General features: G+C 41.4%; 1 protein-coding gene across 2 annotated transcripts in view; it reads left to right on the top strand.

Annotated features, from left to right (window-relative positions):
* Positions 1 to 6978, top strand: part of NBR1 (NBR1 autophagy cargo receptor) — a 36223-nt gene extending 29245 nt beyond the window's left edge. For both annotated transcript variants that reach the window (XM_060781257.2, XM_060781256.2), the window contains exons 18-22: positions 1373 to 1703; positions 2131 to 2222; positions 2492 to 2570; positions 3771 to 3876; positions 5122 to 6978. In XM_060781257.2, coding sequence (XP_060637240.2) covers positions 1373 to 1703; positions 2131 to 2222; positions 2492 to 2570; positions 3771 to 3876; positions 5122 to 5301 — 788 coding nt within the window. In that variant the 3' untranslated portion in view covers positions 5302 to 6978. The remainder of the gene's footprint in view (positions 1 to 1372; positions 1704 to 2130; positions 2223 to 2491; positions 2571 to 3770; positions 3877 to 5121) is intronic.
* The last annotated feature ends 6127 nt before the right edge of the window (positions 6979 to 13105 follow it).

The following is a 13105-nucleotide window of genomic DNA, read 5'->3' as shown; positions in this document are numbered from 1 at the left end:
TAAGCCGCCCTGAGTCCCTTCTGGGAGAGGAGACGGGGTACAAATAAAGATGATGATGATTATTAATTATTAATTAGTTAATTAATATTATTATTGGATTATGGTGAATAACAGAGTTGGCTTGGGTGATGCATTCCAATATCTAGGCATCTGGTTCCATGAAACTAAACAGGAAAGTACATTCAGTTTAAAACAGAACAAAATATGGGATCAATAATTTGCTTCTTTTTTTTTTGTAAATCTCTCCCAGCTGCCATCAAGATTTTTAAAACTGAAATTGTTTCTCTAATTAAAGAGTTTGGTTCCTCTCTTTATGACCACACTTGAAAGAATTCTGATTTTCTTGTTAAGGTTTAAACTTGGCGTCCCTAAGTCTTTTTGGAACCATTCTTAATCTAGAGCAGTGGTTCTCAACCTGGGGTCCCCAGATGTTTTCAGCCTTCAACTCCCAGAAATCCTAACAGCTGGTAAACTGGCTGGGATTTCTGGGAGTTGTAGGCCAGAAACATCTGGGGACCCCAGGTTGAGAACCACTGATCTAGAGGCTTGTTCAAAATTCATTATAATGTTTGGCATGGAGTTACTTTATAATTTGCTTTGTTTCCATGGAGAAAAATAGAAATGACCTGGAGGACTAAGGAGATGTTCTCACAGATTTGTTTATTAAAGGCTCTTTTATTTGTGGTTTTTCCACTTTCCAGAAAATACCTGTAACTGAATTGAATTCAAATTGGAACAAATCAATAAAAAAGTGCAATAGCAGGAATAATAATAATAATAATAATAATAATAATAATAATAATAATAATAATAATCTTTATTTATGCCCCACCACCATCTCCCCAACGGGGACTCGGGCCGGCTAACATGAGGCCAAGCCCAAAAATACAATACACACAATAAAATACAGAATGCAGTGACAAAAAATTACATCAGAAAATAGTTACAGTAGCGAAATAACATAAAGAAAATTAGCACAATGCAAAATTGAACAGGATGGGCAGGCGAAATGGACAAGATAAAATGATAAAACCCTGGGTGAGGTAGGAATAGAAAATATGTAAGTGAGGGGAGGAATTGTGTAACTTATTTTAGAAACGGAGATTAAAATATCTTCCACTTTATTGCTCCCAGTTTCTGTTTGTAGCATGCTATTCTAGATTATGTGGGCTGGCTTTGGAAAGCAGACAGCGTGTAAGAGGATTGGGTGCAATTTTGGCCCTTTCTAATCATATAAGAAGCTGTTCCTGGAGTTGTCCTGATTTATGATTGGTGTCGTTTTTTTAAAAAAAAACTACATAGAGACAAAAGAGTCAATGAAAGGGAACTGAATCATTTGTGTAGTGAAACCTTGTGCTCTGTGTTCTGTTAGAGAATCTCTCAGTGCATGATGGGGAGGAGCCGAGGGATGGGGAAGCAGAAGATGATGCCAAGGATGAAGTCTGCAGCCAAGCATCGTCTACCTCCTCTGAGGATTATATCATCATACTCCCAGAGTGCTTCGACACTAGCCGTCCTCTGGGCGACTCCATGTACAGTTCTGCTCTCTCTCAGCCAAGCTTGGAGAAAGCGGCAGAGACCTCAGCACATCCTGAAGGAGTGAGCCACTTGCCAGTACAGAATATCAATGATATACTGACCACTTCGCAGACACTGGATGAAGTACCGTTGATCCCTCAAATTGTGGAACCGCAGCCCACAAGGTATCAAGTGGACTAAGAGCAAAGAGGAAATGGTAGACAGAGTGGGCTACTGAGAGGAATATAAACCTGGTTCAGTAACAAATTTTTATCTGTACTGGGAGAAAAGCCATGACCCATTGTTACAAGAGGAATTGGCTTGAATGTTTGAAGTTATGTAGATCCAAATGTTTAGATTAACCAAACGTAAGTTGTAAGGAACATAAATACTCAGAAGACAATAGATCCCATCTGATCTTGGAAGCTAAGCAGTCAGCCCTGGCTAAGATTTGGATGGCAGACTGCTAATGAATACCAGGTGCTGGAGGCTATATTTTATATAATTAATTAGCAAAAACAGTCAACTCGCAAGAACGTACACAAGAATAGTTGTAGTGTTATTCCCTGTGACTCTTGGGATTTCACAAATATCTATTTTGTTTTATAACAGAATTCTGGCACCTTCTCAAAATAACAGTTCCCCAGCAAGTAGTGCTCCTAATAGAGAAGAAGCTCCTTTGATTCCTGACCAAATGAGAGAAGGTACCATACTATAATTTTGTGTTATGGATGCTTAGTTGTTTCTGACTCAGGTCAATTCATTGATAGCCTTTCTAATTTTTGAGACTTGAGTCAAGTTGGGTAAATGTAATGTGTATATTGTATCTTCGTACACACATGCTATTATGTAAGACCAGCAAATTCTTTATGTTCAGTAAGGAAATTACTTTTGTTTTTAAATCTTTCCAGTAGTCAGAACAATGTTCTCTGCTTTCCATTTCTGCTCTCATACTCTGTTTTTGTGCTTCTAGAGATCCAAGGAGGAGAGATACCCGAGCCTCCTCCAATAGGGAATGAAAAGATCACGCAAACATGCCCAGAATTATCCAGGTAACAACAATGGTTTCTTGCCAGGATTTCACTCTGATCTGTCTTGTTGAATGGTATCATGTTTTTCAGCTAGTGTATTTGTTAATATTTGCACAAAGAAATCTCTTCCCTTGTCCCTTCTTTCCCAGCTTCCTTAGTCTTACATTTGTGCAAAATAGTACAGACTGAGGTGTGTGTATTAGAAATTGGAGCACAGATGCATGGGATTTGGTCTAGAACAGGGGTCCTCAAACTTTTTAAACAGAGGGCCAGGCCATAAACCCTCAAACTGTTGGAGGGCAGGATTATAATTTGAAAAAAAATGAATGAATTCCTGTGCACACAGCACATATCTTATTTGTAGTGCAAAAAAACACTTAAAAACAATACAATAATTAAAATGAAGAACAATTTTAACAAATATAAACTTATTAGTATTTCAGTGGGAAGTGGGGGGCTGCTTTTGGCTGATGAGATAGGGTTGTTGTTGTTGTTGTGTGCTTTCAAGTCATTTCAGACTTAGCTTGACCCTGAGTGAGGGCCGAGTAAATGACCTTGGAGGGCTGTATTCGGCCCCTGGGCCTTAGTTTGAGGACCCCTGGTCTAGAACAAGACTTCAGCATGTTGAAACTTCCACAGACATTGGCTTGCTATAAGAACTAGAGGTGTGTTTTCAAGGCCATGCTGTAAGTCAACCACATTTTCATTAGTTAAACCTGGTCTTTTATGCCCAGTAAAATGTTTTTCCTTTCTATTTCAAACAAAAGCAGATGTTATATGGCCTGAAAAACCAATACACACAGATGTTTCAAACTTCTATGGCTTACTTTGTGTGGGACAGTAGCTCATTAGAGGAGCCTGTTCCTTGTATTCACAAATTCCCAATGACAATCTTCAGTGGCAAGTTTGGAAAGTTGCCAATGGTTCAAGGAACTTATACTGAGCTAGATAAACCAGTAGTCTGACTTGTAACAATACCCTTTGATATATTCAAAGGGTATTGTTCCAAGGGTCCTGTTTTCCTGTGTATTTTTTCAAAGTACAGAAAATATATGGTCAGGATAGTTTTAGCAATACATTAATGAAGAAATCCTCCCCTCTTAGCTTTCCTCTATCTCCAACATTAAACAAATTGAAAACTAAATCCTAGTGTGTGGTCTACTGCAGAGAATCTTTTCTTACTTCTTTTTTATATCTTTTTTCCTTCCAACATCTCTGCAGACATACGCAGGGAAACAGCATCGCTGGTGGCTTGGTGAAGGGGGCCTTGTCAGTGGCTGCCTCCGCCTACAAGGCTTTGTTTGCCGGACCACCTTCCTTGGACCAGGTAAATCCATGGGTTTCCCTTTAGGTTGGAAAATAAGGGGTTTAACATCAGAAATGTCTGTGTTCTCTCTTCTCCATGATTGCATCAGGCAAGAGCAGCAAATTTGGGACTGGCTGCACTGTCTTGAAAGTAAGATTCTAACTGTTTGTTGCTATTAAGGTAACTTGAAAAACTGCATCAGGAATTACTGGGACCAAATGTAGAGTTCTATAAATTCTTGTTTAACAATTTTCAATTTAAATTTAAATTTGTCTTTTTTTGTATAGAAAGCATTATTATCTCCTGTTTCTTAAGTCTTTTTCACACTCCAGGCCAGGTGCGGGTGACTGGTACTCTTTCCCCCATTAATAACAATAAGACATTATTACAAATGGGCAGCTAAGTTTTCCCTTTAAAAAAAGGGGTGTGGTGGTTAAGAAAGTAGAAAATAAGGTAGAAAATACCCAAGTCTCATTGTCTATTTGCTGAAGCAAAGAAATTCCACTTTGAGTCTATATTAAAAGACAAGCAGGATATAAGTAAACAAACAAAATCCTTGGCTGTCACGCTAAAGGTTTCCCCTTGACTTTAAGTCTAGTTGTGTCCAACTCTGGGCACGGTGCTCATCTCCTTTTTTAAGCTGAAGAGCCGGCATTGTCCGTAGACATCTCCTAGGTCATTTGGCCGCCATGACTTCATGGAGTGCTGTTACCTTCTCGCCACAGCAGTACCTATTGATCTACTCCCATTTGCATGTTTTCGAACTGCTAGGTTGGCAGAAGCTGGGCTAACAGCAGGAGCTCACGCTGTCCCGCAGATTCGAACTGCCAACTTACCATTCAGCAGCTCAGCAATTTAACCCATTGTGCCACTGTGACGCCTATAAAGCTAAAAGCTGGCAAAATCAAACATGGGAGCCTCAATACCAGAAGACTGAAAATTATTGTGATCATGTTCCCATTTGTGTACTAGAGGAGAGGATTAACCTTGGTCAATCCTTGGTGAAATTTTAGCTTGCTAGATGTTGAACTCTAATTTTCATCAACTTTAATAGCCTCAGTGGTCAGATATGATAGGATTTCCAGAGATCCTGTTTCCCTTCCTAGCACATTTTTTGGGAGAGTTGAATTGAAGATGTGAGCCTGAAGGAAGCATTTGCAAAGAATCTCAGATCTTGATGTATGCTTGCTTGTGTAAACCTTACTTCACATGTGCATGGAAGCTTCCTTCTTTGGTTTAATACTTCTGTCTCTCTTGTCTGTCAAGGCTCTTCCTGTGACCACTGAGGATCATATGGCCACCTTCCTATCCAACCTGAGCGAGATGGGCTTCCGTGACCGGCACCTTAACCTCAGGTTGCTGCGTAAACACAACTGTGACATGGCCCAAGTTGTCACAGAATTGTTACAGCTAAGTCACAGTGACTGGTATGAAAACCAGTACTGAACTTTGTTCCTCTTGCTCATTAAAAAAATGAGCAGCAAGTGGCACCAGCAGCATTCTGCTCCCTTCTATTCCAGCATACCAGAGATGATTGGGCTCTGTTTTTCAGCACCGTATAGTTCCCAATGTACCAGTTTCCCATAGATCAGACACTAGGATTTTCTTTTTCTTTAAACCCTTAAACACTAGTCTTCAACTGACATAATGCAAGAGTCTTTGTAGAAGAAAAGAGATGAACATACATGAGGAGCTCTGTCACTAACTTGTAGCTATTGTTGATGTGCTGCAAGAACACAAGAAGTTGGCATGGAGTGGGGGGCATCTTTCTGAAGACCCATCTCCAAATTCTGTCAATTTGTGAAGGAAGTAACCAAGCGGTTTATTCTCTAGTTTGTTTGAAAATGCCCCTATGTCTTATTGAAGCAATAATTTTATCGCCAACTCCATGTTGTGTGTCTCGCAGGCACGGGCACTGCCTGGAAAGCAATTATATTCTAATTACTGTTTTCTCCTGTCAAGACTCATCTGTCCTTTATATGCTGCTGTTTGAGGGTTCATTATTGGGAACGGAATAGTGTTAAAAGAGCCAAGTAGGTAAGAGAATTCACTGGGTGGCTTGCCATGCAAAATACCAAAAGAAAGAGCAGTTGCTCCAACTATGTAAATCTTTAGAGCTATTATTGATAGTTAATGCTGGGAAGTATTGGAAGGGCAGACGGTCAAGACACACATGAGTGTTTCAGAAGCTATTTTTGTAGACATTTTTACCGCTCAAGAGTTTCAGAGGGATAGAATCCCAAACGCAGTATTCTTGATTCATTCTGCCTAGATAATGGACCAATTTGGGAGTTTTAAAATTAAATGACTTTAATTATGCTTGATATAGTTCAAATATGTTAGTAGCGCTATTCTTGCATGACACAGAGCAGGCAAAAAAAAATACATTGGAAATACTGGAAAAGAGAGAGAATTAAGCAAAAGCTACCTACATCCCTCAATCAAAAGATATGGGACTCAAAATACAGTAGGGATTTTTTTTCCCCCTAACAATCTTACATTAAATCTGAATTTTGTCAGTTCCCACTGGATTGTCCTTTTACTTTACTCTCAGGTGTTCCTTTGAATTTTCAAATATTATTGAAATAATGGATGCTTACTCTTTCAAAATGTGGTGATGGCGTAGACCAGATCTGCTTTTTCTGTGATTAATAATACAGTTAATGAGGAAGCCAGAATCTAGAAATGAGTGGGAGAAAAGCCTCTTCTTAAGAAGAAAAGAAATGTATGGAAAACGTACTCATGCAGAATGCTACTTTGGGAAAGAAAATTACTTCACGGAACGCTAAAACCTTAGAAGAGAAACATTCACTTTTGGAACGTCTTATTGTTGAGGCGATGGGGAGAGATCTTGATATTCCCAAATAGATTTTCTTGGTTTTGTATCAATTAGTTTTATTGCTACAAGTTCATTCTGAACATTTCTTGTTAGACTTAGAGAGAAGAACATTCTTTTTAGGTTTCAAAAAAGCTGAAATTTTCTTTTGTTGGCTTTATATATTTTATGAGAGGATGCATGGATGATAATTTAAACAGTGCAAATCTTTGTATATTATTTAGAATAAGCACTTTGAAACTGTCTTTTGGGTGTGACAAACATTAAATAAAATATACATGAAAGGAGCTTTGTTGTCATGAAAATGAAATTTGTCCGTTGCCTAACTTTGCTTCTTTAAAGACCTGAAAGGAACCTGTGTCTTGAAAAATGCTTAGACTGAGAGCAACATAAAGACACTGAAAAGTGCATTTCTTGCATTTCATGATTGCTCCTTGCATGATTTCTATCTCAGAAAACATATAATTACTTTGAACATACAAAGGCCTCTTTGTCTTCCTTAAACTACAGATACCAAGGCTTATTTATTTTATTTATCGTGTCATCCGCAGCCAGAACATTGTATTACATTTCTAACCGAACAAAACAAACAAACAGATAAAAAATTTAAAAAACACACAAATTTTGCAAACTTGGTAGTTGATTAAATGTCCTTTGACCAGTATCTGGCCACTTGGAGTGCCTCTGGTGTTGCCGCAAGAAGGTCCTCCATGGTGCATGTGGCAGGGCTCAGGTTGCATTGCAGCAGGTGGTCAGTGGTTTGCTCTTCTCCACACTCGCATGTCGTGGATTCCACTTTGTGGCCCCATTTTTTGAGGTTGGCTCTGCATCTCGTAGTGCCAGAGCACAGTCTGTTCAGCGCCTTCCAAGTCGCCCAGTCTCCTGTGTGCCCAGGGGGGAGTCTCTCATCTGGTATCACCCACGGATTGAGGTTCTGGGTTTGAGACTGCCACTTTTGAACTCTCGCTTGCTGAGGTGTTCCAGCGAGTGTCTCTGTAGATCTAAGAAAACTATTTCTTGATTTAAGTCGTTGACATGCTGGCTGATACCCAAACAAGGGATGAGCTGGAGATGTCTCTGCCTTGGTCCTTTCACTATTGGCTGCAACTTCCCTGCGGGATGTCAGGTGGTGCAATACCGGCTAAGCAGTGTAATTTCTCCAGTGGTGTAGGGCCCAGTCACCCTGTGATAATGCGGCATGTCTCATTAAGAGCCACATCCACTGTTTTAGTGTGGTGAGATGTGTTCCACACTGGGCATGCGTACTCAGCAGCAGAGTAGCATAGCGCAAGGGCTGATGTCTTCACTGTATCTGGTTGTGATCCCCAGGCTGTGCCAGTCAACTTTCGTATGATATTGTTTCTAGCACCCACTTTTTGTTTGATGTTCAGACAGTGCATCTTGTAGGTCAGAGAACGGTCCAGAGTGACTCCCAGATATTTGGGTGCGCTGCAATGCTCCAGTGGGATTCCTTCCCAGGTTTTCCATGAAAATAAGGTTTGCTATTCTACAGGACACCTGGGAGCATATCCACAAGTGGATATGTTTGTCATGCTGTAATAGCCTTGGTATCTCCGATCCAGAAGCAACCAGAGATACCAAGGTTATTACAGCATGACAACCATATCCACTTGTGGATATGCTCCCAGGTGTCCTGTAGAATAGCAAACCTTATTTTCATTGTATTGTCGAAGGCTTTCATCGCCGGAATCACTGGGTTGTTGGTTTTTTCGGGCTATATGGGCATGGTCTAAAGGCATTCTCTCCTGACGTTTCGCCTGCATCTATGGCAAGCATCCTCAGAGGTAGTGAGTATTTTCATTATGATGAATGACAGACGTACTGAGAAGAGAGTGTATCTTGAACAAAAGACTGTTAATAAGTGAATTCTGTGTATATTGCTTCTATTAATACAAGGGTCGGGCTGGACTAGTCTAAATGACTGCAGTATTTTCACTGCATTTCATGAACTAAGTTAACTGCTTTAACCATTGTCAAGGGCTGAGTAAGCAAAAGAGGACATATAGGAAAGCAATTCAATTGATTTTAAGCATTGTCTAAATCAGGGGTCCTCAAAGGTTTTAAACAGTGGGCCAGGTCACAGTTCCTCAAGCAGTTGGAGGGCTGGATTATAATTTGAAAAAAGCGTGAATGAATTCCTATGCACACTACACATATCTTATTTGTAGTGCAAAAACACTTAAAAACAATACAATAATTAAAACTAAGATCAATTTTAGCAAATATAAATTTATTCGTATTTCAATGAAAATGCGGGCCTGCTTTTGGCTGATGAGATAGGATTGTTGTTGTGTGCTTTCAAGTCATTTCAGACTTAGGTTGACCCTGAGCGAGGGCCGGGTAAATGACCTTGGAGGGCCGTATCCGGCCCCCGGGCCTTAGTTTGAGAACCCCTGGTCTAGATTAACCAAACAGTTGAAGCTAGCAATCTGTTGTTATACAGCAGCCATTTCCAAGATTTTTTGGTCATTGAATCCTTCATTAGCATAGCAAATTGTAAATAATTCAGGATCCAACAAAACTGAAAGATCCACAGTTGCCTAACCCTAATCTAGAAACTGACAAATATGGGTTGAAGTTGCTAGTAATCCCATTCCTCAGAAAACATACCATTACTTTGAAAATGCAAAGGCCTCTTGGTCTTCCTTAAACCACAGATACCAAGGTTATTACAGACACATGTTATTCAATGGCACACCCCTCAAAGCATACCAGACATTATCCTGAATTAGATTAAACCATTGCTGGGCAAGAAGACCTAGGAAAGATCAAGGTACTCAACTTGCTTTGTAGCAGCGACCTATTCTTTGAAAATGATGTGAGTGGTTTATAAATATATTCAAGAGTCATTTCCAGCTACATCTTGTACACCAGTTGTGTTCCATGTATATAAAACTTTGTTTCGCACACAAAATCAAACGTGTACAAAATTATCATCAGGCAATATTGTGTATAAGGCAGAGCTTTCCAAACTGTAGCAGCAAATTAATATGCCACCAGCAGTGTGTATGTGTGTTACACGAATGTAACAAGAAACCTCCGAATCTACTATGTGTAAAGGTAAAGGTTTTCCCCTGACATGAAGTCCAGTCGTGTCCGACGCAAATGTGGTGCTCATCTCAATTTCTAAGCCTAAGAGCCGGTGTTGTCCATAGACACCTCCAAAGTCATGTGGCCGGCATGACTGCATGGAGCGCCGTTACCTTCCCATGAGTATTGATCTACTCACATTTGCATGTTTTCGAACTGCTAGGTTGGCAGAAGCTGGGGCTGACAGCAGAAGCTCATGCCGCTCCCCGGATTCGAACCTGCAACCTTTCGGTCAGCAAGCTCAGCAGCTCAGTGCTTTAACCCACTGCACCATATGTACTAAGTAATAAATCATTTTAGAAATTTTAGAAATACATAAATGAAAGGTTTTCATGCGATAGGTTGCGCCCCCATACATTTCACTATTGTATTTGCTTACATTCCCTCTTTCTTTCCTTCATGTCCCTTGAAGGATGGCAGTGAGACACTTCAGTGCCACCGTCAGTGCCCTGAAGGTTGAATTTCAACAAAATGTGTCTGCATCCTGTGAAGGTGATGGTTTGCAAGTACAGTATCCAACATAAACAGGCCGGCAGAACGCTGGATAAGTGAAAATGTTGGATGATAAGGAGGGATTAAATAAAAGCCTATTAAACGTTAAATTTTGCTTTTGGGCTGGATGTTTAGCACAGCTGATAAATCAGCAACTATAAGATCTATCAACCAAAACGTTGCAAGTTCAAAGCCCTGGGTCGGCATGAGCAGCCGACTGTCAGCCCTGCTCACTGTTTACCTAAGCAGTTCGAAAACAGCTTTAGCTATAGATAAATTAGGTACCGCTAAAAGCAGGGGGGGGGGGTGTTTTATAATGCCATAAAGAAGATCAGAAAATGCTGGAATGAGGAAGTCCTGACGACTCTTCGTCATAGAGGATGGAGCGACAGCACCCCCTGTGGATTCGAGCCCAACCGTCCATGGCATCGAAACAACACCACCTTCTGTGCTGTCTGTCTGTGTACTATCTATACAAATGGCATTTAATGTTTGCCATGTATATGTACTTGTGATCCGCCCTGAGTCCCCTTTGTTGTTATTAACTATTATTATTATTATTATTATTATTATTATTATTATTATTTTACAAATTAAACACCAAAACATCATGTTTTGCAACAAATTGATATAAAAAGCAGTTCAATACGCGACAATGTTATGTAGTAATTACTGTATTTACAAATTTAGCACCAAAACATTGCAATGTATTGAAAACATTCACTACAGCAGACTGCACTGGATAATACGGAACGTTGGATGAGTGAAGGTTGGATAAGCGAGACTCTACTGTAAAACTGAACGACTGTGTCGCAAAACTATGCATGTCACCAACATTAAATGTTTGGTAAGACCTAGTATCAGATGTTTATGAAACATACATGAAACTATATTTTTGCACAGTAGTCACAGTTTGCGTTCCCGGATGTTACGCAGCAACAACTCCCATCGCTTTTAATTATCCACCATGCAGACTGGGGATAATGGGACTTGCAACCCAGCAGCACTTACAACTCTGTGGTCGGGGACAAAGTTAGAGGACATTTTAAAATCAGACATCGTATCCACAACCTTTGGATTTAAATTCAAACCATACTCTCCTGACTAAACAAAACAAACCGCAGCTTTTCAGATGTGACTGTATCACAACTCCCATAATCTGCAGTCATGGGTGTTTAATGATGAGGAAGGCAGGAGTTGTAGTCCAGTATCTGGAAAGCCACAAAAAAAACATGGGAGCGCCAGATTTGGCCTGCAGGCCTTGAATTTGACACATGGGTCTTAGAAGCACATAGAATTGGAGGAGACCACATGGGCCATCTAGTCCAACCCCCACCATGCAGCACAAAGCACCCCAATAATGGTACATTACACCAGGTATAGGCGAACTTGGGCCCTCCAGGTGTTTTGGACTTCAACTCCCACCATTCCTAACAGCCTCAGGCTCCTTCCTTTCCCCCCTCAGCTCTTAATAAGCAAACTTGGTCCTTTCAGGTGTTTTGGACTTCAACTCCCACCATTCCTAACAGCCTCAGCCCCCTTCCTTTCCCCCCTCAGCGCTTAATAGGCGAACCCGGGCCTTTCAGGTGTTTTGGACTCCAACTCCCACCATTCCTAACAGCCTCAGGCCTCCTCCTTTTCTCCCTCAGCGCTCAATAGGCGAACTTGGGCCTTTCGTGTGTTTGGACTTCAACTCCCACCATTCCTAACAGTTTCAGGCCTCTTCCCCCCTCGGTGCTTAGTAGGCGAACTTGGTCCTTTCAGGTGTTTTGGACTTCAACTCCCACCATTCCTAATAGTCTCAGGTCCCTTCCTTTCCCCCCTCAGCACTTAATAGCCAAACTTGGGCCTTCCAGGTGTTTTGGACTTCAACTCCCACCATTCCTAACAGCCTCAGGACTCTTCCTTTCCCCCCTCATCGCTTAATAGGTGATCTTGGGACTTCCAGGTGTTTTGGACTTCAACTCCCACCATTCCTAACAGCCTCAAGCCCCATCCTTTCCCCCCTCAGCCGATTAATGGGCGAACTTGGGTCTTTCAGGTGTTTTGGACTTCAACTCCCACCATTCCTAACAGCCTCAGGTCCCTTCCTTTCCCCCCTCAGCACTTAATAGCCAAATTTGGGCCTTCCAGGTGTTTTGGACTTCAACTCCCACCATTCCTAACAGCCTCAGGACTCTTCCTTTCCCCCCTCATCGCTTAATAGGTGATCTTGGGACTTCCAGGTGTTTTGGACTTCAACTCCCACCATTCCTAACAGCCTCAAGCCCCATCCTTTCCCCCCTCAGCCGATTAATGGGCGAACTTGGGTCTTTCAGGTGTTTTGGACTTCAACTCCCACCATTCCTAACAGCCTCAGGCCCCTTCCTTTCCCCCCTCAGCGCTTAATAGGTGAACTTGGGCCTTTCAGGTGTTTTGGACTTGAACTCGCACCATTCCTAACAGCCTCAGGCCTCTTCCTTAAGCGGCTGAGGGGGGAAAGGAAGGGGCCTGAGGCTGTTAGGAATGGTGGGAGTTGAAGTCCAAACACCTCAAAGGCCCAAGTTTGCCCATACCTGATCAACACTCAAGACCTTGTCAAACGACAACTTCCCATGATTCCACATCATTGAGCCATGGCAACATTATTATTCCTATGTCTTAACTTATGTATTTTAATATGTATTTTATGGAAATACTAGCCGTCCCATGCCACGCGTTGCCGTGGCCAGTCTGTATATATGTGTTTTGTGTGTGTATATATGTGTTTATATGTGTCAGGCACGTAGCCGGGGGGGGGGGGGGGTCTTGGGGGGCTTCAGCCCCCCCCCC

This window comes from Anolis sagrei, chromosome 6 (assembly GCF_037176765.1).
Source record: "Anolis sagrei isolate rAnoSag1 chromosome 6, rAnoSag1.mat, whole genome shotgun sequence".
Lineage (NCBI taxonomy): Eukaryota > Metazoa > Chordata > Lepidosauria > Squamata > Dactyloidae > Anolis > Anolis sagrei.
The sequence above is the reverse complement of the archived record's forward strand: the minus strand, read 5'-3'. Positions and strand labels throughout refer to the sequence as shown.